The sequence below is a fragment of the Podarcis melisellensis genome, assembly GCF_964234715.1.
Source record: "Podarcis melisellensis genome assembly, chromosome: 7".
Lineage (NCBI taxonomy): Eukaryota > Metazoa > Chordata > Lepidosauria > Squamata > Lacertidae > Podarcis > Podarcis melisellensis.
The window spans coordinates 92,432,538-92,456,340 of NC_138539.1; the positions used below are offsets into that span (position 1 = coordinate 92,432,538).

At 51.9% G+C, this 23,803-nt stretch overlaps 2 protein-coding genes and 1 long non-coding RNA gene across 3 annotated transcripts in view; all 3 read left to right on the forward strand.

Annotated features, from left to right (window-relative positions):
- LOC309373563 (uncharacterized protein) overlaps window positions 1–23,803 on the forward strand; it is a 151,166-nt gene that overhangs the window by 42,870 nt on the left and 84,493 nt on the right. The gene's annotated exons all lie outside the window — the stretch shown is intronic.
- On the forward strand, window positions 4,047–16,162 carry LOC309374790 (maestro heat-like repeat-containing protein family member 7; the record flags this gene model as incomplete). Its single annotated transcript, XM_081919970.1, has 6 exons — window positions 4,047–4,333; window positions 5,186–5,307; window positions 6,385–6,534; window positions 15,153–15,307; window positions 15,520–15,667; window positions 15,977–16,162. Exons 1-6 carry the CDS (start codon window positions 4,318–4,320, stop codon window positions 16,160–16,162), a joined length of 777 nt encoding a protein of 258 aa, XP_081776096.1. The 5' UTR covers window positions 4,047–4,317.
- Window positions 16,853–17,900, forward strand: LOC309373631. The gene is made up of 3 exons (XR_014170111.1): window positions 16,853–17,116; window positions 17,409–17,523; window positions 17,754–17,900. It is a non-coding gene; the product is annotated as an uncharacterized lncRNA (long non-coding RNA).

The window sequence follows — 23,803 nt, forward strand, 5'->3', positions numbered from 1 at the left end:
CATCGCTTTGATAAAAGCTGTTGAATCCTTGAGGGCGGGGTCATTTTCGCGCCACAAAATGCGCAGCCACGATTTAGCTTCCCCATGCAGATGAGTTATTATGAACCCCACTTTCTCCTCCTCATCTCTAAAGTCTTTCTGAAGCAAACTGAGCGCGAAAACTATGTCTGCCCTGAAGTTAGGATACTGCTGCAAATTCCCGTCAAAATGGGATACGATGCTGCCCCCCCTCTTCCCGAGGCCAACTCCCTCCGGCTTGGGTCCTGGCAGCCCCTCCTTCTTCAAAATTTCCCACCTGATTTGCAGATCCTGGCAACGCGCTGCTGTTTCTTCCTCTCTCTTTCTGGATGCTTCTACTTCCATGGACAGCTGCCACTTTTTGCTCCGTAGCCATCCTCACCGATCTTCGTGAGCTCGCAAAACACCACGTTTTGCCCCTCGCAGCACCAACTCACGCTGCGAAGGTTTTTTATGCAGACGGAGCTTACTGTCACAGGTGCCCAAGGTCCCAGCTCACAGAGGACCAACTCCAGTTCTTGTTATATACAAAAGTCTTTATTAAGGTTCAGTTTCCATTCCAAAGCCGCGGCGCGCAGCTCTACGTCTCAACCCTAGACCACTGAAGCTCCATCTGAATCTCCTCCCCCCAGACACCAGTTCAAGACCCTAGCCTTGCTCCACCTCCTCCTTTGCTCCTTTCTCCTCTGGGTCCTTCTGCCCGCTGGGGTGTTGCCCTTTCTGGACTCTTCTGATGCTGAGTCCCCGGATTCTTCCCCCTGCCTCCGGCGTGCTTTAGGACCTGGCTCCCAGTCTGCGCTCCCGGCTGTCCCGCGCGCCTGTGCATTTGAACTTGGCGCGCGCGCCCAGCCGGCAACCTTTCTCCTGACCGTTACACTGCTCCTTTCACTGCTTTCCCCTTTGGGGGGGCTAGCTGGCTCTGACCTCCCCTCTGTTCCCTCACTCAGCGATAGGGGCGTGGTCAGCCCTGACTCATCTTCTCTTTCCCCTGGAGGGGAAACCGGCCCTGACACGTGGGACCCTTCCCCCCCGCTACGCTCCGGTGGGGAAGCTGGTCCCGATCTCCAGCTGCTGCTTTGGGAGTCACCGCTGGTCCCTTGCTTCTGGTGCGTCCCCCCCGGGACCCCCTTTGCTCTGGCTATAGGTGCCCCCTTCTGGGAATCTTCCGAATCACTGGACAGACTCATGGAATCTCTTGCCCCACTGTCATCCTCACCTACACTGCCTTCGGATTGTTCCCCTTCGCTCTCCACTTCCTCCTTCCCCTGTGCCTCTGCTCCTGAACCCCTGACAACTACGCTCACCCAATTTCTGCTTAGCAGGATAATGCATAATTATATCTGAATCCCAAATGCATAGGTATTTCAGATTAGGGCGTTTTTTAAACAGCTTCTCATAGCGGGTTGTTAGGATATTTCCGTTCCACCTTAAACAGGGAGCAGGCTGTTGTTTGAGTCACAGTCTGTGTACTTCCGGCTCACAGTTGCAAAAAGCTCTGTACTTCTCAAATGCTTGGGACTTCTCAGCTATTGCATAAGTCCAACAATATCTACTATACTGGTCTATCAGGGTAAGCCAGTACTTAGAACCTCCTAATGATGGTGGGAGTGGCCCAACTAAATCACAATGTACACGCTCAAATGGCTCAGTTACTTTCCTATCTGAGCACCTACCCTTGAGTGCAACCTTAATGTTATTCTTGCAACAGGATAGACATTGCATAAAGAATTTACTTTTTTTAAAAAAAAAATTTTATTCATTTTTCAAACACATAATAAAAAACAAACAAAGCACAAAACAAAAACATACAAAACATTTAAACATGTATAATTTCATAATCTTATTTTCATACACCTTCTTTCCTCCGACTTCCCCATACCTCCCTTTCGCTGCATCCTTATTTTGCAATTCTTTAGCAACCCTTTAGTCAATTTGTCTATTAGTTCCCTTTCATTAAATTTCCTTAAATTTATTAGTTACAACTGTAATTCTCTACTTCTTACCCCTAGACATCTTAACACTCCTCAATTTTACAACAATTTTTAAGATATATTTTAAATTTCTTCCAATCTTCTTCCACTGTCTCTTTCCCCTGGTCGCGGATTCTGCCGGTCATCTCTGCCAGTCCCATAAAGTCCATCACCTTTGTCTGCCATTCTTCCAGAGTAGGTAGTTCTTGCATCTTCCAATACTTTGCCAAAAGAATTCTTGCTGCTGTGGTAGCGTACATAAAAAAAGGTCCTGACATTGCATAAAGAATTTACATGGTTTTAAGTTTAGGCCATTAACAATATTCTTTGTCTTAATTACATCAGCAAAATTCAGATGTCCCAGAATTCTGTGTGCTTCATGGGCACACCCAGAATGTGGCCTTACATTCCTCAACCCCTGGCTTGACTGTGTGCTCTGCAATTTATAGGCGATTGGGAGTAGGTGCGAAAATACAGTCTATATAAACCATCAGAGTCCCGGGCATACAATAGACGTTTGTTCCCATCGAAAAACTCACATATTGACTTTAAGAAATGCACAGTTATGCCTTGACGAGCAAAACATCTTACTGACAATAAATTGTCCACTGACGGGCAGTAAATGCAGTTCGCTATCGTAATGTTTAAAGAGTCAAGTTTAATAGTACCCTTGCCAAGCGACTGCAAGACTTGTGAATTGGCTAAATGTACATTACCAATTTCCTCTTCAAAAGAAATAAACAAGCTTCGATCATTGCAAATGTGCTGAGATGCTCCTGAGTCCACAATAAAAGACTTCCACTTGGCACCTTTAATTCTTTTACGATCTGTAGTCCGAGCATGAAAAGCTCGCGGCTCATTTCTGTCTTTACGGTACGATGTCGGCTGCTGGGCTGACGACCGTGACTGACGAACAGAAACAGACTTGGGAGTACTTTGCTTTCTTTTGGATCTGCAGTCCTTTGCAAAATGTCCCTGCTTATTGAAGAACCAATAACGCTTTGCAGCTTTAAATGCAGTCGTATCACCACAAGTTTGCATATGGCGTTCCTCATTGTTTCTGGAAATAGGAGTAGTTATGGCACAAGCCTCCCTTCTATCTAAATCGCCCATTAATCTTGCCGTTACCCCTTCCACAGTTAATTGTGCTGGTGGAACGGCAGATATCTGGCTAGCTACACCATCAAAGTCCTCATGAAGGGAACAAAGAATGATGAAAACATACTGAATATCAGGTATCTCCATGTCCCTTTGAATTAATTTGCAGCGTATTGCCTCCAGACGTCTCAAGTGTGCTGCCAAATCACCACCAGGCTGCAACTTGGTCTGGTACAGCTGCTTGAAAAACGTCAATGCGGACACTGACTCTTTTCTAATATGCATTGCTGCAAGACTGTCCCACATTTCTTTGGCAGTTTTCTTATTTCTTATATAGACTACTTGCTGGTCGCTGACTGCCAAATTAATTATTGCCCTGGCTTTCACATCTCCTTTTGACCAAGCATTAGTTACAGGGTCAGGAGGGTCATCAGTTACATAGGTCCATACTTCTCTAGAGGTCAAAAGCGCCTCCACCCAAAAAGACCATAAACTATAGTTCTCATCTGTTAGCTGTGGGAACACCAGAGCCTTCTCGGCTTCTGGAACCCGGTCAACCATTCTGGAACTCTTCCAGACCCACAGAAACTACACTAACAGGAGAAGGAGTTTTCAAACCTTTCTCAGAGTCCAAAAATATGCAGTCATCCACTCAGCAGCTAGGCCCATAACCAAAGATGTTACCTATTTGCAGTATAGTAGCACTGCAGAGAGCTTGCTGGGGAGACCATGCATTAAAAAGGGACTCAAAAATAACTTAAACAAGGTTTTAATAACAAAAACAAAAACACTAAATACATCAACAACAAACCAGACCCAACCACCAACCCATCCCCCAGGGTAATGGGAGAGCTAGGTGCTGCTCCTTATATACTACACCCAAATGCTGACACAGCCATTCAACATTCAACCATTCAACATTCAACCATTCAACAGCCAGAACTGAGGGCAAAAGCCCTGGGGCAAGCCTAGGGTGGGCCACCTAAGCACAGCTCTCTTGCCCTGCGCCCCTCTGTCACCTTTGCCGACTGAAAGCATGCCAGACGGTTTTCTCTTGCTGGGCTCTGTGGGACGAGGGCTGAATGTGCATCTCTCTCTCTCCACCTCCTAGGTATCCCAGGATTTCCCCCTTCTTGGACAGCTGGTGGCGCTCTTGTCCCTTCACCTCGCAGACAACGTGAAGGAGATTGGCCTGCAGTCAGCGGAGGCCTTGTACCATCTCCATTACATCATGATAGCCAAAATGGGTGAGGGCGATGCTGGGAAATGGCTTGTTTCTTGTAAGCCGCAGGGTGGGAGATCTGTAGCCCTCCAGAGGCTGCTCCAACTCCCATCATCTCTGAGTGTTGCCCATGCTGGCTGCTGCTGGTGTTGATCAGCACTGGCCTAACGCCAACACCCTGTTGGCCAGAGACGAGAGGGCAGTCTTGGGGGAGGGATTCACTGCTGAAGAACATCAGAAAAGCCTTCTGGACCTGACCAGTGGCCCAGCCCAGTCCAGCATCCTGTTCCCACAGGGGTTGACCAGATGCCTGTGGGAATCCAGCAAGCAGAATTCAAGCTCTTTCTACTCCTGTACTTTGCTGCCTCTGACCATGGAGGCAGAACATAGCCATACTGGCTAATAGCCATGGGTAGCCTTCTCTTCCATGAATTTGCCTCATCTTCTTTGAAAGCCATCTTGGTCCGTGGCCATCAGTGCCTCCTGTGGCAGGGAGTTCCAGAGTTTAGCTGTGCACTGCAAGAAGAAGGACCATCCTGAAACTTCAGTTTCATTGGAAGTCCAGTTGTTCTCATCTTCTGATGGTGAGAGAGAAAGCTTTCTCTCTCCACTTTCTCCATGCCATACATTGTGTCTCCTCTTCCTCGCCGTTTTTCTAAACGGAACCCCCCCCCCAAATGCTGCAACCAGCTCCACAAGCACCCCAGTCCTTTTGGTTGCCCCCTTCTGAACCTTTTTCCCAGTTCTGAATTATAATTTTTGAGGTGAAATCGATAATTGTTTTTGTTGGTCCCAGTGGGAAAACTGGAGGTTTTGAGCAGGGAGCACTAATGCTGGGTTCTTTTGCATGCATATTCCAAAACCCGACCCTGCTTAGGTAAGGAACTGGAGAAGAGGAGGAATAAAAATAAGAAAGGCAATATGGTCAGGTGGGTCCGAGAAGACTTCTTCATCCCTGGGCCCTCCCTCTTCCACTACAACATCGCAAAAGTGGCCAAGGTAGGGGTGGCTTTTTGTACTCTTTATTGCTAAGACCGCAGCCACTCCCAGTTAGCAAAGATTTGCTCACTCGGGCCAATGGGGCCCTGCCCCACCAACTTCAGCCTGCCCTCAGGCAGCCCATGCCTTCTAGGAATGAGGGAGAGATTCAGAGCAGTTCACACTGCAAGCCAAAGCTATCAAATCGAGGCTTTCAGAAACAATAGGAGAACTGAAACACAACCCGCCTTTGAAATTCACATGTCCTTGAATTTTGCAATGCCAAACAGTGTGTAAAAAAATCCATGCGTGAGCTATTAGTGTAAATAACATTCAGAAATGCATTGTATTAGAATAAATTGATCAAAGACAAGTGCCCGGTAGCCTAAACTGCATGCAGAATTCTACTTATTGAAATTCTACCAGGTGCTGGGAGACCTAGGGTTCAGATCCCCACTCAGCCCTGAAACTCACAAGTCAGTCACAGTCTCTCAGTCTAACCTACCTCATGAGACTAAAACGGGGAGGAGAGAGAACCATGCATTGCCACCTTGGGCTCCTCAGGGCGGAAAAAGAATAAGAAAAGCTGACTCATTCGATACATCTTTCACAAGGCACTGCCAAGCCAATGAACTATGCCAACATTGTGGTGGGTGTGTTTGTTGTATATTAAGAACTAAACACACAGCCAGCAGGTTCCCACCCAGTCTGTTTGGCATTGGTTATATAACGGATAGCCACTATTATTCACCCTCTCTGTTCCTGCGAGAATTTTTTTAAAATTTTCTAGTCTGATTTTAGATTGAACCTCTTCATGTCCCAATGTCATAACCAATTTAAGATGTGGATCGAAAATAGCAAGGCGTCACCTGACTTTTAGTTTTGTTTGTTGTAAAATCTTTCAGCTACTTAAATAAACACATAAATAGAATCACCGAATTGTAGAGTTGGAAGGGACGTGGGGGTCACTTAGTTCAACCCTCTCAAGGCAGAGTGGAGATGTCTTTCACTTGGTTTGTGAAGGCACCCTTGGACTAATGAAACGTGGTCAGAGTGTGGAGCAGAAGAAAACTCCCTCTTCTTTCTTCTTTGTGCCAGGCTTTTGGGGAGCACCTCAAGCCCAGCCAGATCAACGAAATCGTGTTGAAGGCGATTGACAACCTGACAGTGGAAGACAGAGCCATCTCTCAGGCTGCAGGAAAGCTCCTGAGGTCCTTCCTTGAGGAATGCGGGATGGAAATGGAGGATGTAAGGCTCAAAACGGAGGCAGGGGGAGCAGGTTTCCTCTAAATTAAACATTCTCTTTGGACTTAGAATTAGCTTGTTTCTGGGAAGTAAGAAGGCATTGTGTGGGAAGTAAAAAGAGCCAGTGTGGTGTAGTGGTTAAGAGCGGTAGTCTTGTAATCTGGGGAACCGGGTTCGCGTCTCCGCTCCTCCACATGCAGCTGCTGGGTGACCTTGGGCCAGTCACACTTCTCTGAAGTCTCTCAGCCTCACTCACCTCACAGAGTGTTTGTTGTGGGGGAGGAAGGGAAAGGAGAATGTTAGCCGCTTTGAGACTCCTTCGGGTAGTGATAAAGCGGGATATCAAATCCAAACTCTTCTTCTTCTTCTTCAATTTCCGTGTCTGTGGCTCGCGCCTCTGTTTCCATCCTGCTGCAGTTCGGCTTCCAAAAATCAACCACCCTGTTTTTCATCTCGCTGTCTGCTTTGGCAGTATTTTAATTACATTATTCCACCCTGTTCATTTCAGTGCAAAGGAAACACAATATGGACAACACTGAGGTCAATTAATAAAACTTTGCTATGATCAAAATGTTCACCCTCCCAAAACTAACCTACCTATTCCAGACCCTCCCAATCTGGATTCCCCCAACACAACTCCGCAGATGGCAGAGAAAACTACACTCTTTTATCTTCTCACATAAAAAACCAAAAATAAGCCCCAAATACCTGCACCTCCCCACCTCAGAAGGAGGATGGGGAATCCCCAACATAGAAGCATGTTACATTGCCAGCCAAATACTCCATATAATCCCATATATACTAGAAGATGAGACAAAACAATGGGTACACCTAGAGAGGTGTACATAATTGAAAATACCAACCCCATCCCCACTAATCCCCCTGCCGCACCACCTATTATTCCACCATGCAGCACAAAACCTCCAGATAAAAACCTGGCAAACCAAAGGCTTATATCGCCTAATAGACTTCTGTAAAAATAACAAATCTTTGTCAACACAAGAAATACAAGACAAACTAGAAGACACCCAAATGCCCTGGTTAACACAACACCAATTACATGCCCTCTTAAACAATCCAACAGTAAAATCAGCAGCAACTAGGCCCCTGACAACCTTTGAAAACCTCCTCCTAACAACAAAGGGAAACGGTAAAGGGATGGTATCCGCAATATACAAAATACTACTCCAAAATCCCACAAACCCCCTAGACGCAATCAAAAAACAATGGGAGAATGACATAGGCTATGAGATTAACCCCACTCAATGGATCAGAATGTGGTCTAACCCCCCCTTTAAATCCATATTGTCAGAGCCACCCGTCTGGTCCCAGCTCACAAGAGACCCAACTCCGATCCGGTTTATTTACAGAAAGTCTTTATTGAAGATCATGGTTGCGTTTACACTCCATCTTTGTGACTCTACGTCTGTACCGTTAGATCGCTGAAGTACCCTCTGAATCTGTCCCGCCTCTGCACCAATTTAAGAGGCTTGTGCTGGACCACCTCTTCCTCTCCTTCCTTTTCCGCAGGGTCTTTCTGCCCCCCTGGGTTCCCCCTCGCCGGGACTCGCCCGAGGCTGAATCCTCTGACGCCTCCGCCCCCCTCCTTCTCGCTTTGGGGCCGGGCTCCTCCCCAGGGCTCTCCTCACTTCCGCGCGCCTCTACCTTTGAACTTGGCGCGCGTACGTTGCTTCTGACCTTTCTCTCGACCGCTACACTGCTCCCGGTGCTACTCTCCACCCCTTCCGGCTGAGCGTCCTGCTCCGATCTTCTCCCCCTGTCTCCTTCACGCTCTGCTCCCTCTGACACCCTGGTAACTCCACCCCCTTCACTCCGTTCCGGCTGAGAAGCTGGCTCCTGTGTCCTACTCCTACTGAGGCTTCTCCCTTCGCCCCCCTGTTCCTCCCTGCTTCCCCCTTGGCCCCCCTTTGGTCTGACCAGGGGGGCTCCCTTCTGGGAGTCTTCTGACTCACTGGACAAACTCATGGACGACCTTTGGTCATCGTCATCCTCCTCCTCATCTCTCTGGGATTCTTCCCCCTCGCTCTCTGTCTCCTCCCCCATCTGCTCTTCTCTCCCTGAAACCCTGACATCCATCCCCCCCTCGAAGCCCCCCCTTCCCCCCTCCCGCTCGTCGGGTGCAGGTCGTGGAAGCTGCGGCTCTTCGGGGGTAGATTCGGGATACAGGTCGTCTACTTCAATGTCCTCTGCTGGCAGTTCTGTGTATGTGTATTCGAACCCGGGTTCTTCACCCAACGCGGTCTCAGTCTCTTCACCCATTGCTACTTCCTCTGGTGCTGCCCGCCAAGGACCTATCATCCACCTCTTACGCCATTCCTCCTCTGGTTGCTCCTCCCACCAATAAGGGGTTCCCGTGTCCACTCCCGAACACGATCCCCTGGGCGGGCTTGATTCTGGTGTTCTTTCCTCGGGGGAAGAGAAACCCCTGAACGTGCTATCTGACAATGTGGGCGTGAAAAGCCAGTCATCAAAGTACTCAGCTGGCATGGGTCTATGTGGGAAAAGTGCATGGAACTCATCTTTCAAAAGGGGTTCGTCTAACGCGTAGCCTGGCACCCAACTATTGGCAGTGGCTGGGGTGCCCTCTCTGGCGAGAAAGTATTCAACTCCCTCTTCCCCCCATCTCGAGTCCAGTATCTCTGTGACCTCGTTGAGTGGTTCGGCCCTAGGCGACCCCCCCTCTTGGGTGACTCTGTGCGTGGGTCTGGTACTGTTCCTGACTCTTGAAACCTGTGTGGGGCTTTGTAGGGAGTGAGCACCGACCTATGAAAGACCGGGTGCACTCTGGAGCCTTCTGGAAGGGCCAGGCGAAATGCTACAGGATTGATCCTAGCCTCAACCTGGTATGGTCCTAGCTGCCTGTGTTCTAGCTTCTTCTTGGCTAACGATCTGGCTGGCATCGCTTGGGCCGCTAACCATACCCAATCTCCCACCTGGATGTCCTCTCCCTCCCTTCTGTGCTTGTCCGCCTGCACCTTATAGGCCTGTTTGGCCAGCTCCAAATGTCTCCGCAGCTCCTCGTGCACCTCTTGCAACTCTGCTGCGAACTGGTCGGCCTCTTGAGGCACCTCCCCTCCCGGTGCCATAAGCCTCGGAAAGGTTCTGGGATGACGGCCATTGTTCGCGAAGAACGGTGTCACCCCGGTCGATGCGTGCTTCGTGTTGTTGTAGGCAAACTCAGCCATCGGCAGGTAGTCCACCCACGCTGCGGGTCGCTGATTGGCGTAACACCTCAGGTACTGCTGCATGATCGCGTTGACCCTCTCTGCTTGGCCGTTGGTTTGTGGATGTCTCGCCGACGCTAGGTTGATCTTGACATGCAGGATACCCAGAAGCTTCTGCCAGAAGTTGGAAACAAATTGGCGCCCCCTGTTGGACAGGACGGACTGCGGTAGTCCATGCACTCTGAACACGTGGTCGATGAAGAGTTTGGCGGTCTGTTCTGCCGTCGCCACCTTGGCACAAGGAATGAAGTGCGCCATCTTGGTGAACAAGTCCACAACCACCAGTACCGCCGTCTTGCCCCTGGAGCTGGGTAGGTCAGTAACAAAGTCCAGTGCTACCCTCTCCCACGGCTGCTGTGGCGTTTCCAGCGGTTCCAACAATCCCGCCGGCTTCTGGTGTACTGGTTTGGACCTCTGACAGGTGTCACACCTGGCGACGTAATCCGCCACCTCTCCCCGCATCTGGGGCCACCAAAAGTCCCTGGCCACTAATTCTAGTGTCTTCTCCTTGCCGAAGTGGCCCGCACTGGGAGCGTCGTGCAATTGCTGCAGAACCTTTGCGCGCAGTTCGTCGTTAGGCACGTAAAGGGCACCCTTGCGAGTTAAGAGTCCGTCCCGCAACTGGAACTCATCGCCGCATTGCGACCCGTTGCGTAGCTCCTCCATCTTGGACTGTGCAAACTGATCCGCTTGCAACGCGCGTCGCACTGCGTCCAGGTCGACTGTGATGGCAGCGCACGCCCACGCCTGCGGTGCGAAAATGTGCTTCGCTGCAATTGGTGTCGTCTCCTCCAGGTATTGCGGTTTCCTGGATAGTGCGTCTGCTATAACATTTGAGTCCCCCGGGATGTATTCTATTTTGAAGTCGAAATCCGCAAAGAATTCTGCCCAGCGCATGTGTCTTTGGGTCTGCAGCTTTGCCGTTCGCCAATACTCTAAGTTCTTGTGATCCGTGCGGACCTGCACTGTGTGCTTGGCTCCTATGAGGAAGTGCCGCCACGCTTTGAAAGCTGCATGAATGGCCAACAGCTCCCTGTCCCATATGGTGTAGTTCCGCTCCGTCTTGCTGAGCTTCCGGGAGTAGAAGGCGCCCGGCCTCCAATTGCCGTGCGGATCCTCTTGCAGAAGGACAGCTCCCACCGCTCTGTCTGACGCGTCGGTTTCCACCCGCATGGGCCTGCCGGGATTCACGTGTAGTAGCTGCTCCTCGGAGGCGAAGAGGCTTTTAAGCTTCCGAAAAGAGCGCTCTGCCTGTTCCGTCCAAGCGAACTTCTTCTTCTTGGAACTGAGGGTGTCCGTGATTGCCGCCGTCTCCTTTGCAAAACCTCTGATGAATTTGCGATAAAAATTGGCAAATCCGATGAATCTCTGGACCTCCTTCCGATTGCGTGGGCTTTTCCAGTCCAACACCGCTTGGACCTTGACTCTATCCATAGCCAGCCCTTCGTCGGACAGCTTGTAGCCAAGGAAGTCCACCTCCGTCACATCAAACTGGCATTTCTCCAACTTGGCGTACAGCCTGTGCTCCTTCAACCTCTGTAGGACTTCCTTTACATCCTTCTCGTGAGCTTCCGGCGATTCCGAGAAGATCAGGATGTCGTCGAGAAAACACACACACTTCTTGTAGAGGAGTCCCGCCAACACGTGATGCATAAATGCTTGGAAAACGTGGCTGCCATTTTGGAGACCGAACGGCATAACTCTGTATTCATACGTGCCTAGAGGCGTGAACATGGCAGTCTTCCACTCATCGCCCTTCCGGATGCGGATGAGATTGTAAGCTCCACGCAAATCCAACTTGGTGAAGATCTTACCCTTCCTAACGGTCGCTAGGAGGTCGTCAATCCTGGGCATGGGGAAGGCCTTGGGCTTAGTCAGCCTGTTGATGAACCGGTAGTCCACGACCAGTCTTTTTTGGGGCGTGTCCTTCTTCTTCACAAAGAAAACAGGACTGCCTCCCACTGCTTTGGATTCCCGGATGAACCCACGCTGCAGATTATGCTCTATGAAGTCCCTGAGCTCTTGCATCTCGTCCTCAGACATGGAATACAGCTTTGCAGTTGGCAGCTGCGCCCCCGGCACCAGGTCGATCGCACAGTCGTAAGGCCTGTGAGGCGGCAACTGGTCAGCTTCTTTCTCGCAGAAAACCTCTAAGAATCCTTTGTACTTGTGAGGCACTGCCTGTACCATGCCCAGTTGCAGCTGCTGCTCGGCCCCCTCCTCCTGATTGGTTTGGATGCAATGCTGAACACAATACGATGAGCAGAAGGTGATTTGCCGCTGGTACCACGCTACAGCGGGACTATGCCTCTCCAGCCAACTCATGCCCAACACAATGGGCGTGTCTGACAGGTGGGTGACATTGAAGCTAATGACTTCTCGATGATTTCCAATTTGCATCACCATGGGAGGCGTCTGCTGCACAACTTGCCCTCCCAGCAGTTTCCTGCCGTCCACTGTGACCACATTCAGAGGCGTCGTTGCAGGCAGGAGTGCTATGCTATGCTGCTTGACAAATTGTATCCCCACAAAATCTGCATTGCTTCCCGAATCGATCGTGATGGGAACCTCCAGGGATTGTCCATTTGGCAGCTGAAGGGTTGCAGTGAGTTGCACTGCTGGCTTGGGTGGTAAAGGGTCTGTGCGTTGCAAGGATGCTGGGGACTGTTCTACAGATCCGCCTGGCTGAGCCCCAGTAGCTCCGCTTCCAGCCAGGCACTGTCGTTTCCCTGAGGCTGCTCTCTGTGCACCACTTCCGCTGCCACTGTTGCTAGAGCTGCAGTGTGCTTTTGGAGCCTCTGGGGGCACTCTTTGGCCATATGCTGTGCACTGTCACAGATGTAACATTTCCTGGTCCCTCTAGGAGGCTTCGCCTTCACTGCACCGGAAACAGGGGCTCTGGATGGTGTCTGAGCCCTAGCACCACCAATTTCCATCGGCTCTTCTCCTTGCCTCCCCAAGGGCGAAGGGTGCGTCCGGCTGAAGTCCCTGGGGACAAAAGGGGGGGTTCTCGCTGGTGCACGCGCCTGGGGTCCCTCCCCCTCGTGCCACGGGCGCCCCTCATGCCGTATTCCAATAGCCAAAGCCCGGTGCACTAGGTCTTCTAGGGTCTGGGGTCTATCTCCCCTGGCGATCTCATCCTTGACGGGGGGGCTAAGACCTTCCCAGAAAAGATCTCTGGCGGGTTTACTATCCTTCTCCCAGCCCAACGCAGTTAGTAATGCAACGAATTTAGAATGATATTGACGTACAGTGGCTTTGCCTTGCCGCAGTCCGTGCATCTGCTTGCGAGCAATGTCCACATCCACAGAGGACTGGAAACAAGCATCCATCGCTTTAATAAACTCATCAGAATCGCGGCGGGCAGGGCCATCTTCGCGCCACAAATTGCGCAGCCAAGTCCTGGCCTCCCCATGCAGATGCGAAATTATGAACCCCACTCTCTCCTCCTCATCTTTAAAATCATGACGGAGCAAATGCAGTGCATACACGACGTCTGCCCTGAAGTTAGGGTAGTCTTCTAGGTTGCCATTAAAGTGCGTAACTAGGGCGCCCCCCCGCCGTCCAAGTGCAACGCCCTCCGATCTGGACCCCGGAACCCCTGCCCTGCTTGCCTGCTCCCACCTTGTTCGCAGGTCCTGGCAAGTCTTGTCCAGTTCGTCATTCTTCTTCTGCGATGCAATGACTGCAGCTGTGAGTTCGGTAACCTGATTCCTCAGCGTAAGCAGCTGTTCCTCCGCGCTCATGGCTGCTCCCGTTGGTGAGCTTTGCAAAAAAAAAATTTTTTGCGTTCTGTGGAGGGTACTTACTGTCAGAGCCACCCGTCTGGTCCCAGCTCACAAGAGACCCAACTCCGATCCGGTTTATTTACAGAAAGTCTTTATTGAAGATCATGGTTGCGTTTACACTCCATCTTTGTGACTCTACGTCTGTACCGTTAGATCGCTGAAGTACCCTCTGAATCTGTCCCGCCTCTGCACCAATTTAAGAGGCTTGTGCTGGACCACCTCTTCCTCTCCTTCCTTTTCCGCAGGGTCTTTCTGCCCCCCTGGGTTCCCCCTCGCCGGGACTCGCCCGAGGCTGAATCCTCTGACGCCTCCGCCCCCCTCCTTCTCGCTTTGGGGCCGGGCTCCTCCCCAGGGCTCTCCTCACTTCCGCGCGCCTCTACCTTTGAACTTGGCGCGCGTACGTTGCTTCTGACCTTTCTCTCGACCGCTACACTGCTCCCGGTGCTACTCTCCACCCCTTCCGGCTGAGCGTCCTGCTCCGATCTTCTCCCCCTGTCTCCTTCACGCTCTGCTCCCTCTGACACCCTGGTAACTCCACCCCCTTCACTCCGTTCCGGCTGAGAAGCTGGCTCCTGTGTCCTACTCCTACTGAGGCTTCTCCCTTCGCCCCCCTGTTCCTCCCTGCTTCCCCCTTGGCCCCCCTTTGGTCTGACCAGGGGGGCTCCCTTCTGGGAGTCTTCTGACTCACTGGACAAACTCATGGACGACCTTTGGTCATCGTCATCCTCCTCCTCATCTCTCTGGGATTCTTCCCCCTCGCTCTCTGTCTCCTCCCCCATCTGCTCTTCTCTCCCTGAAACCCTGACACATATCAACGAAAAGAACTCACTCTGAAACTCACCTACAGGTGGTACCTAAGACCAAGAAAACTAGCGCTAATACGCCCAGGAACCTCACCAAAATGCTGGAGAGGGTGCACCTCCACAGGCACATACCTCCACATGTGGTGGGAATGCCCCAAAATCCAACTATTCTGGACAACAGCCATACGAGAAATATGTAAAATAACTAAGCAAGTACTAGAGATCACCCCAGAAGTGGCCCTACTAAACATCTTCCAAGACAACAATGCCCACTTACACCACAAAGAACTCATAACCCACCTACTTTCAGCAGCCAGAAACAGCATAACCAGACACTGGAGAGACCTGTCAGGAGTAAGCATGGACCAATGGTACCAAATAGTATGGGAAACAGCCCTACTAGAAAAATTAACCAATAAACTGAAACTGACACGGGGACAAACAGAAGAAGATGCCTTTATCCTGGTATGGCTCCCCTTTATCACAAACACAGCCCAAAAAGACAATGACAATAATCCACCAACAGCATACAAATCAATATGGCTAACCTAATCCAAAACACCCACCCACCCCACTCTCACACGAAAACAAAGGTCACCACAGCCAATCACAAACAAACAACCACACCCTAGGCCAACCCTAACCTCTCTCACCACCAAAGGAACACAAGTGAACAGCAGAGAACCGGCACGAGTAACGCTGACATCAAACCCTACACACATTAAGCCAAATAGAAACAGGTTCACCACACTTTCTCATCCTGGTCTTCTTTTATCTTCTTCCAGCTGCCTATGGTTGTGAAGGAGATTTACAACCATCTCCACCAGATCCCCGACACCCGCACTAAGGAAGAGACGCTTTCGGCTATTGTCAGCCTAGCCACCAAGCGCCTGCAGCCGGTCGTAGACAGCCTGTTGGACTGCTCAATGGAGCGTGATGAGTAAGTTTTTGTGATGTGAAAATGGGGAGGGGTAGATTTAAGGGGTTTCTTCATTTATATTTATTTATATTGAATTTCGTACTTGCAAAAAATTGTGCTCCGAGTTGTGGTTTCTTTCTTTGCTAATGTATGTGCAATATAAAGAAAATATCAAAGGCCTGACTTTTTTTAAGAAAAGGAAAAAGGAAAAAATCTGTTTTGAAAAATTGCAGAAGTGCCGCAGCGATCTGGAAGGCGTTGGTCACAGATCCGTATTCCAGCGTCAAGCTGCTGAGACCCCTCCTGAAAAGGCTGCAGGATGAAGACCCCAAAGCGGAAGTCACTTCCAGGCGACGCAGCACTTCTCAAATGCCAATGGCGGTACGAAACCACTCAGTTTCTCTCTCCTGGATTGTTTTGAATGGGAGCTGGATGGGGCTGGGGGCTTCTTGCTGGGAGGGGGTGCATCTTAATAAGTGGTCCATCCTGTGAGCACCTGCTTTGTATGCAGAAGGGCCCCAGCATCTCCATGTCGGGGAGTCCCTAGCCTGAAACCCTGGACAGCCACTGCTAGTCAGTGTAGACAACACTGAGTGAGATGGACCGGGGCTCTGAGTCGTGTCTGAGTCTGAGGTCTTGATCTGACGATGACCTCTGCTGAATGCCATTCTCCTGTCCTTGTCCCTCCAGGCTACCAACGCTCTGTGTCATATCCTGTCGTTCCCTGAGGCTGCAGGTATCCTGAAGAGCAAGTTCCACCACCTGCTGTTTGCACTTAGCACTCGGATCTGTTTTGTCCATGAGGCGAGAAGAAGAGGTTCGAGGGCGGCAAGTCTAATCCCAGAGCCCTCTTCGCATCTCGATCTGCTGACGTAAGGGACCTGCTAATGCATTTGGGGGGCCCCTCCCTTCTCTCTCTGACCCATAGCGGTGATGGCTCAGCCCTCCCCCAAGAGATAGGCTTCATTTGGACATGGAGGTTCTGCTTAGGTTAGATAGCTAGGAGACCCAGGCTTCCCCAACCCCTGTGCTCTTCAGTCGCTTTGGACCACAACTCCCACCAGCCCCAGCCAGCACAACTGGACTGAAGATGGGAGTTGTAGCCCAAAACATCTGAAGGACCCTAGGATGGGAGAGGATGTTGGAGACTCTCCCGCACGATGGGCTGATTTGGGTGTGGTGGCCTCACGTGTCATGAAACCTTAAGTCTCCATCACAGCCGAAAGGTTGCCGCTTGTGCTGGAAACATGTGGGAGGCTGCAGGGGGTGATGGTTGGGGTTGGACTGCAAGATGTCAAGGACCTAAAACTCCCCAGATGAACCTACCCAGACCTTGCGCTCATCATCGGAAGCCCCTCTTCACGTGCCTCCTCCACACAAGAAGGGGCCTTTTCTGTGGTGGCTCCCCATTAGTGGGTTGCTCTCCCCAGGGAGGCTTGCCTGGTGCCTTTAGATGCCAGGCAAAAATGGTCCTCTTCAATCAGGCCATTGGCTGATTAACCTCCTATGCCCTTTCAACTGTGTTTGTTGGAGGGAGGGGAGTTATTGGTTTGCTTTGATTCTTGTTTTTATTCTGTATTTTGTGCTTTTTAACTTGCATTTTTATGTTGTGAACTGCCCGGAGATCTACAGGTGAAGGGCAGTATACAAATTTTTAAAATATAATATTCTTAATTCCTTCACTTGACTCAGGACCGCTGTGCAGGCCCTGAAACAACTGATTGGGCGTGTTGAATACCTTGATGATTTTGAGGTTTTGGGGTTGCAAAGCTGCTGGGATATGCTGTCAAGTCCAGAAAGCTTTTTCAACGGCATTCGTCTTCTGGCAAGGTAAGAAGTTGAAAAGGACTGGCAGGTGAGGCATGAAGAGCAAGGCCTGCTTTTTGGGGAAATGGGGATAAACTTCTTATTTATTTCAGAAAATGTACCATATTGTTCACTCTATAAGACACAATTTTCCCCTCCTAAAAAGTAAGGGGAAATGTGTGTGCGTCTTATGGAGCGAATGCAGGCGGGAGGCTCTGCTCAGCGTTCAAGTAACCTGGTGGTGGTTGTTGTTGTGCAGGAACGCTGAGTCAGCTTCAGGCTTGTGAATCCTTTGTCTCTTACTCTTATGTTTCAGGACCTTGTTCACCTCCTCGACAGAACAGTACAAGAGGATTGCCCGATTGGCACGGGAATATATGTGCTGTCAAAACAATAAGAAGAGAGCCATCGGCATGGCGTTTTACTTGGAGGTAGGAACTGGAAACAGGGAATGCCTGTTCTAATGTTTCTAATGGTTTCTTTATTCCTCACAATTTAACTGTCAAATGTTCTTTAGCATTTACACATTTTTTATTTAATTGTACAACTTCAGCTGCATTCACTGCTATCATGTCTAATATATATGGACAATATTTTTTTGATAGAAGATGAATGTATACGTAATAAAAGATGCACTTACAGTGGCTTTGCTCCAACCTAGGGGATGTCCGACTCTGATACAGACACCTCCATGACCTAGCGCGCAAGTTACTGCAGGCAGCAATCATACAGGTATTCCGTTAATGGGTGGACAAGTCTTCACCTTTGGAAGGCTAAGATTTTTCTTAAAATTACATTTTTATATGTACTATTGGAAACACCTGAAAGCTGGTATAAGTTCATATATATTTATTTTTGCCTGCTTTAAAGATTGATTTTTGTGTGTCTGCTGGTTTATTATATATCTTTTTTTCTCTTTGTTCCGCTATGTATCGGGGTGGGGAGACTAAATAATAATAATAATAATAATAATAATAATAATAATAATAATAATAATAATAATAATAATTTGCTCATCCAAATAAGCTTTTTTCATTTATTTATTGAGGCCACTAAGTCTTTGAACTGAAGAGATTTCTCCAGTTTCAAGCCTCATCTCATGCTCTTTATGAGCCAGGTCCAAACCCTCCTGCAGTTCAGACCCAGCTTAGGATGTGTTTGGTTCAGCATGATTCCAACCAGCTCATACTCCTTCCTTCCCTTTCCCACCAAAATGTACCTGACTGTGAGAGCAGAGGCAAATTAGATTGGGAGGGCCATGCCCAGCCCTAGAGGTTGGAATGCGGGGTCCAGGCCCACCAGAAACCAGCGGAGAACTCCATAGTTCCAAATGGAAGCACCAGTCTAGCTTCTGCTGCGGCCAGATTGGGATGAGAAGGGGCAGGAGGGGTCATGCGTGGCTGGGTGCTTCTTGCTGGTGACCATTGAACTGAAGTGAGCTGCTTTGGGGGCCAACCTGAATCAATCCCAAAATACCGGTAACCCGTTCAAGAGGTGCGTTTTAGAAACTGAGCTCACACTCCAACTGTAAAACCATGACATTATATGCTTATGAAATACGTGATATTTGTTGTCTGATAAGGGGGGGCGGCAGCTCTGTACTTTCCATGGGTCACAACAAGCCAGGGGGTCAAAACAAGGCACCACCTTCTCAGGTGAATATCAGGCTTGAGGACATAAATGTTGCTCGACTTTATCTGGTGTCACTTAGGCTCTGACGGGGAGACCACCTGTGCTGCTGCCTCTACCTGTTCTGGCTGTCAAAGCCTCGACGACCTGCGCTGCTGCCTATGCCTCTTCTGGCTGTCAAAGCCTCGACAACCTGCGCTGCTGCCTATGCCTCTTCTGGCTGTCAAAGCCTCAACGAACTGCGCTGCTGCCGCCGCCTCTTTTGGCTGTCAAAACCACACTGACCTGCGCTGCTGCCGCTGCCCTGTATGGCTGTCAAAGGCTCGACGACCTGCGCTGCTGCCTTCACCTCTTCTGGCTGTCAAAGCCTCGGCGACCTGTGCTGCTGCCTATGCCTCTTCTGGCTGTCAAAGCCTCGACGAACTGCGCTGCTTCCGCAGCCCCTTCTGGCTGTCAAAGCCTCGACGATCTGCGCTGCTGCCTATTCCTCTTCTGGCTGTCCAAGCCTCGATGACCTGTGCTGCTGCCTATGCCTCTTCTGGCTGTCAAAGCCTCGACGATCTGCGCTGCTGCCTCTTCCTTTTCTGGCTGTCAAAGACTCAACAACCTGTGCTGCTGCCTATGCCTCTTCTGGCTGTCAAAGCCTCAACGACCTGTGCTGCTGCCTATGCCTCTTCTGGCTGTCAAAGCCTCGACAACCTGCCCTGCTGCCTCCGCCTCTTCTGGCTGTCAAAGCCTCAACGACCTGTGCTGCTGCCTCCGCCTCTTCTGGCTGTCAAAGCCTCGACCACCTGTGCTGCTGCCTATGCCTCTTCTGGCTGTCAAAGCCTCGACAACCTGCCCTGCTGCCTCCGCCTCTTCTGGCTGTTAAAGCCTCGACGACCTGTGCTGCTGTCTATGCTTCTTCTGGCTGTCAAAGCCTCGACAACCTGCGCTGCTGCCTCCGCCTCTTCTGGCTATCAAAGACTCGACGACCTGTGCTGCTGCCTATGCCTCTTCTGGCAGTAAAAGCCTCGACAACCTGCACTGCTGCCTCCAACTCTTCTGGCTGTCAAAGCCTCGATGACCTGCGCTGCTGCCGCCGCCTCTTCTGGCTGTCAAAACCACAGTGACCTGTGCTGCTGCCGCTGACCCTTACGGCTGTCAAAGCCTCGACAATATGCGCTGCTGCCTCTTCCTTTTCTGGCTGTCAAAGCCTTGATGACCTGCGCTACTGCCTCCGCCCCTTCTGGCTGTCAAAGCCTCAACGACCTGTACTGCTGCCTATGCCTCTTCTGGCTGTCAAAGCCTCGAAGACCTGCGCTGCTGCCTCCGCCACTTCTGGCTGTCAAAGCCTCGACGATCTGCGCTGCTGCCTATTCCCTTTCTGGCTGTCCAAGCCTCGATGACCTGTGCTGCTGCCTCCGCCTCTTCTGGCTGTCAAAGCCTCGACAATCTGCACTGCTGCCTCCGCCTCTTCTGGCTGTCAAAGCCTCGGCGACCTGCGCTGCTGCCGCTGCCCTGTATGGCTGTCAAAGGCTCGACGACCTGCGCTGCTGCCTTCACCTCTTCTGGCTGTCAAAGCCTCGGCGACCTGTGCTGCTGCCTATGCCTCTTCTGGCTGTCAAAGCCTCGGCGACCTGCGCTGCTGCCTCTGCCTCTTCTGGCTGTCAAAGCCTCGACGACCTGCGCTGCTGCCGCCGCCTCTTTTCGCTGTCAAAACCACACTGACCTGCGCTGCTGCCGCTGCCCTGTATGGCTGTCAAAGGCTCGACGACCTGCGCTGCTGCCTTCACCTCTTCTGGCTGTCAAAGCCTCGGCGACCTGTGCTGCTGCCTATGCCTCTTCTGGCTGTCAAAGCCTCGACGAACTGCGCTGCCTCCGCAGCCCCTTCTGGCTGTCAAAGCCTCGACGATCTGCGCTGCTGCCTATTCCTCTTCTGGCTGTCCAAGCCTCGATGACCTGTGCTGCTGCCTATGCCTCTTCTGGCTGTCAAAGCCTCGACGATCTGCGCTGCTGCCTCTTCCTTTTCTGGCTGTCAAAGACTCAACAACCTGTGCTGCTGCCTATGCCTCTTCTGGCTGTCAAAGCCTCAACGACCTGTGCTGCTGCCTATGCCTCTTCTGGCTGTCAAAGCCTCGACAACCTGCCCTGCTGCCTCCGCCTCTTCTGGCTGTCAAAGCCTCAACGACCTGTGCTGCTGCCTCCGCCTCTTCTGGCTGTCAAAGCCTCGACCACCTGTGCTGCTGCCTCCGCCTCTTCTGGCTGTCAAAGCCTCGACAACCTGCCCTGCTGCCTCCGCCTCTTCTGGCTGTCAAAGCCTCGACGACCTGTGCTGCTGTCTATGCTTCTTCTGGCTGTCAAAGCCTCGACAACCTGCGCTGCTGCCTCCGCCTCTTCTGGCTATCAAAGACTCGACGACCTGTGCTGCTGCCTATGCCTCTTCTGGCAGTAAAAGCCTCGACAACCTGCACTGCTGCCTCCAACTCTTCTGGCTGTCAAAGCCTCGATGACCTGCGCTGCTGCCGCCGCCTCTTCTGGCTGTCAAAACCACAGTGACCTGTGCTGCTGCTGCTGACCCTTACGGCTGTCAAAGCCTCGACAATATGCGCTGCTGCCTCTTCCTTTTCTGGCTGTCAAAGCCTTGATGACCTGCGCTACTGCCTCCGCCCCTTCTGGCTGTCAAAGCCTCAACGACCTGTACTGCTGCCTATGCCTCTTCTGGCTGTCAAAGCCTCGAAGACCTGCGCTGCTGCCTCCGCCACTTCTGGCTGTCAAAGCTTCGACGATCTGCGCTGCTGCCTATTCCTTTTCTGGCTGTCCAAGCCTCGATGACCTGTGCTGCTGCCTCCGCCTCTTCTGGCTGTCAAAGCCTCGACAATCTGCACTGCTGCCTCCGCCTCTTCTGGCTGTCAAAGCCTTGACGACCTGTGCTGCTGCCTCCGCCTCTTCTGGCTGTCAAAGCCTCGGCGACCTGCGCTGCTGCCTCCGCCTCTACTGGCTATCAAAGCCTCGGCGACCTGCGCTGCTGCCTCTGCCTCTTCTGGCTGTCAAAGCCTCGACGACCTGCGCTGCTGCCGCCGCCTCTTTTCGCTGTCAAAACCACACTGACCTGCGCTGCTGCCGCTGCCCTGTATGGCTGTCAAAGGCTCGACGACCTGCGCTGCTGCCTTCACCTCTTCTGGCTGTCAAAGCCTCGGCGACCTGTGCTGCTGCCTATGCCTCTTCTGGCTGTCAAAGCCTCGACGAACTGCGCTGCTTCTGCAGCCCCTTCTGGCTGTCAAAGCCTCGACGATCTGCGCTGCTGCCTATTCCTCTTCTGGCTGTCCAAGCCTCGATGACCTGTGCTGCTGCCTATGCCTCTTCTGGCTGTCAAAGCCTCGACGATCTGCGCTGCTGCCTCTTCCTTTTCTGGCTGTCAAAGACTCAACAACCTGTGCTGCTGCCTATGCCTCTTCTGGCTGTCAAAGCCTCAACGACCTGTGCTGCTGCCTATGCCTCTTCTGGCTGTCAAAGCCTCGACAACCTGCCCTGCTGCCTCCGCCTCTTCTGGCTGTCAAAGCCTCAACGACCTGTGCTGCTGCCTCCGCCTCTTCTGGCTGTCAAAGCCTCGACCACCTGTGCTGCTGCCTATGCCTCTTCTGGCTGTCAAAGCCTCGACAACCTGCCCTGCTGCCTCCGCCTCTTCTGGCTGTCAAAGCCTCGACGACCTGTGCTGCTGTCTATGCTTCTTCTGGCTGTCAAAGCCTCGACAACCTGCGCTGCTGCCTCCACCTCTTCTGGCTATCAAAGACTCGACGACCTGTGCTGCTGCCTATGCCTCTTCTGGCAGTAAAAGCCTCGACAACCTGCACTGCTGCCTCCAACTCTTCTGGCTGTCAAAGCCTCGATGACCTGCGCTGCTGCCGCCGCCTCTTCTGGCAGTCAAAACCACAGTGACCTGTGCTGCTGCCGCTGACCCTTACGGCTGTCAAAGCCTCGACAATATGCGCTGCTGCCTCTTCCTTTTCTGGCTGTCAAAGCCTTGATGACCTGCGCTACTGCCTCCGCCCCTTCTGGCTGTCAAAGCCTCAACGACCTGTACTGCTGCCTATGCCTCTTCTGGCTGTCAAAGCCTCGAAGACCTGCGCTGCTGCCTCCGCCACTTCTGGCTGTCAAAGCCTCGACGATTTGCGCTGCTGCCTATTCCTCTTCTGGCTGTCCAAGCCTCGATGACCTGTGCTGCTGCCTCCGCCTCTTCTGGATGTCAAAGCCTCGACAACCTGCACTGCTGCCTCCAACTCTTCTGGCTGTCAAAGCCTCGATGACCTGCGCTGCTGCCGCCGCCTCTTCTGGCTGTCAAAACCACAGTGACCTGTGCTGCTGCCGCTGACCCTTACGGCTGTCAAAGCCTCGACAATATGCGCTGCTGCCTCTTCCTTTTCTGGCTGTCAAAGCCTTGATGACCTGCGCTACTGCCTCCGCCCCTTCTGGCTGTCAAAGCCTCAACGACCTGTACTGCTGCCTATGCCTCTTCTGGCTGTCAAAGCCTCGAAGACCTGCGCTGCTGCCTCCGCCACATCTGGCTGTCAAAGCCTCGACGATCTGCGCTGCTGCCTATTCCTTTTCTGGCTGTCCAAGCCTCGATGACCTGTGCTGCTGCCTCCGCCTCTTCTGGCTGTCAAAGCCTCGACAATCTGCACTGCTGCCTCCGCCTCTTCTGGCTGTCAAAGCCTTGACGACCTGTGCTGCTGCCTCCGCCTCTTCTGGCTGTCAAAGCCTCGGCGACCTGCGCTGCTGCCTCCGCCTCTACTGGCTATCAAAGCCTCGGCGACCTGCGCTGCTGCCTCTGCCTCTTCTGGCTGTCAAAGCCTCGACGACCTGCGCTGCTGCCGCCGCCTCTTTTCGCTGTCAAAACCACACTGACCTGCGCTGCTGCCGCTGCCCTGTATGGCTGTCAAAGGCTCGACGACCTGCGCTGCTGCCTTCACCTCTTCTGGCTGTCAAAGCCTCGGCGACCTGTGCTGCTGCCTATGCCTCTTCTGGCTGTCAAAGCCTCGACGAACTGCGCTGCTTCCGCAGCCCCTTCTGGCTGTCAAATCCTCGACGATCTGCGCTGCTGCC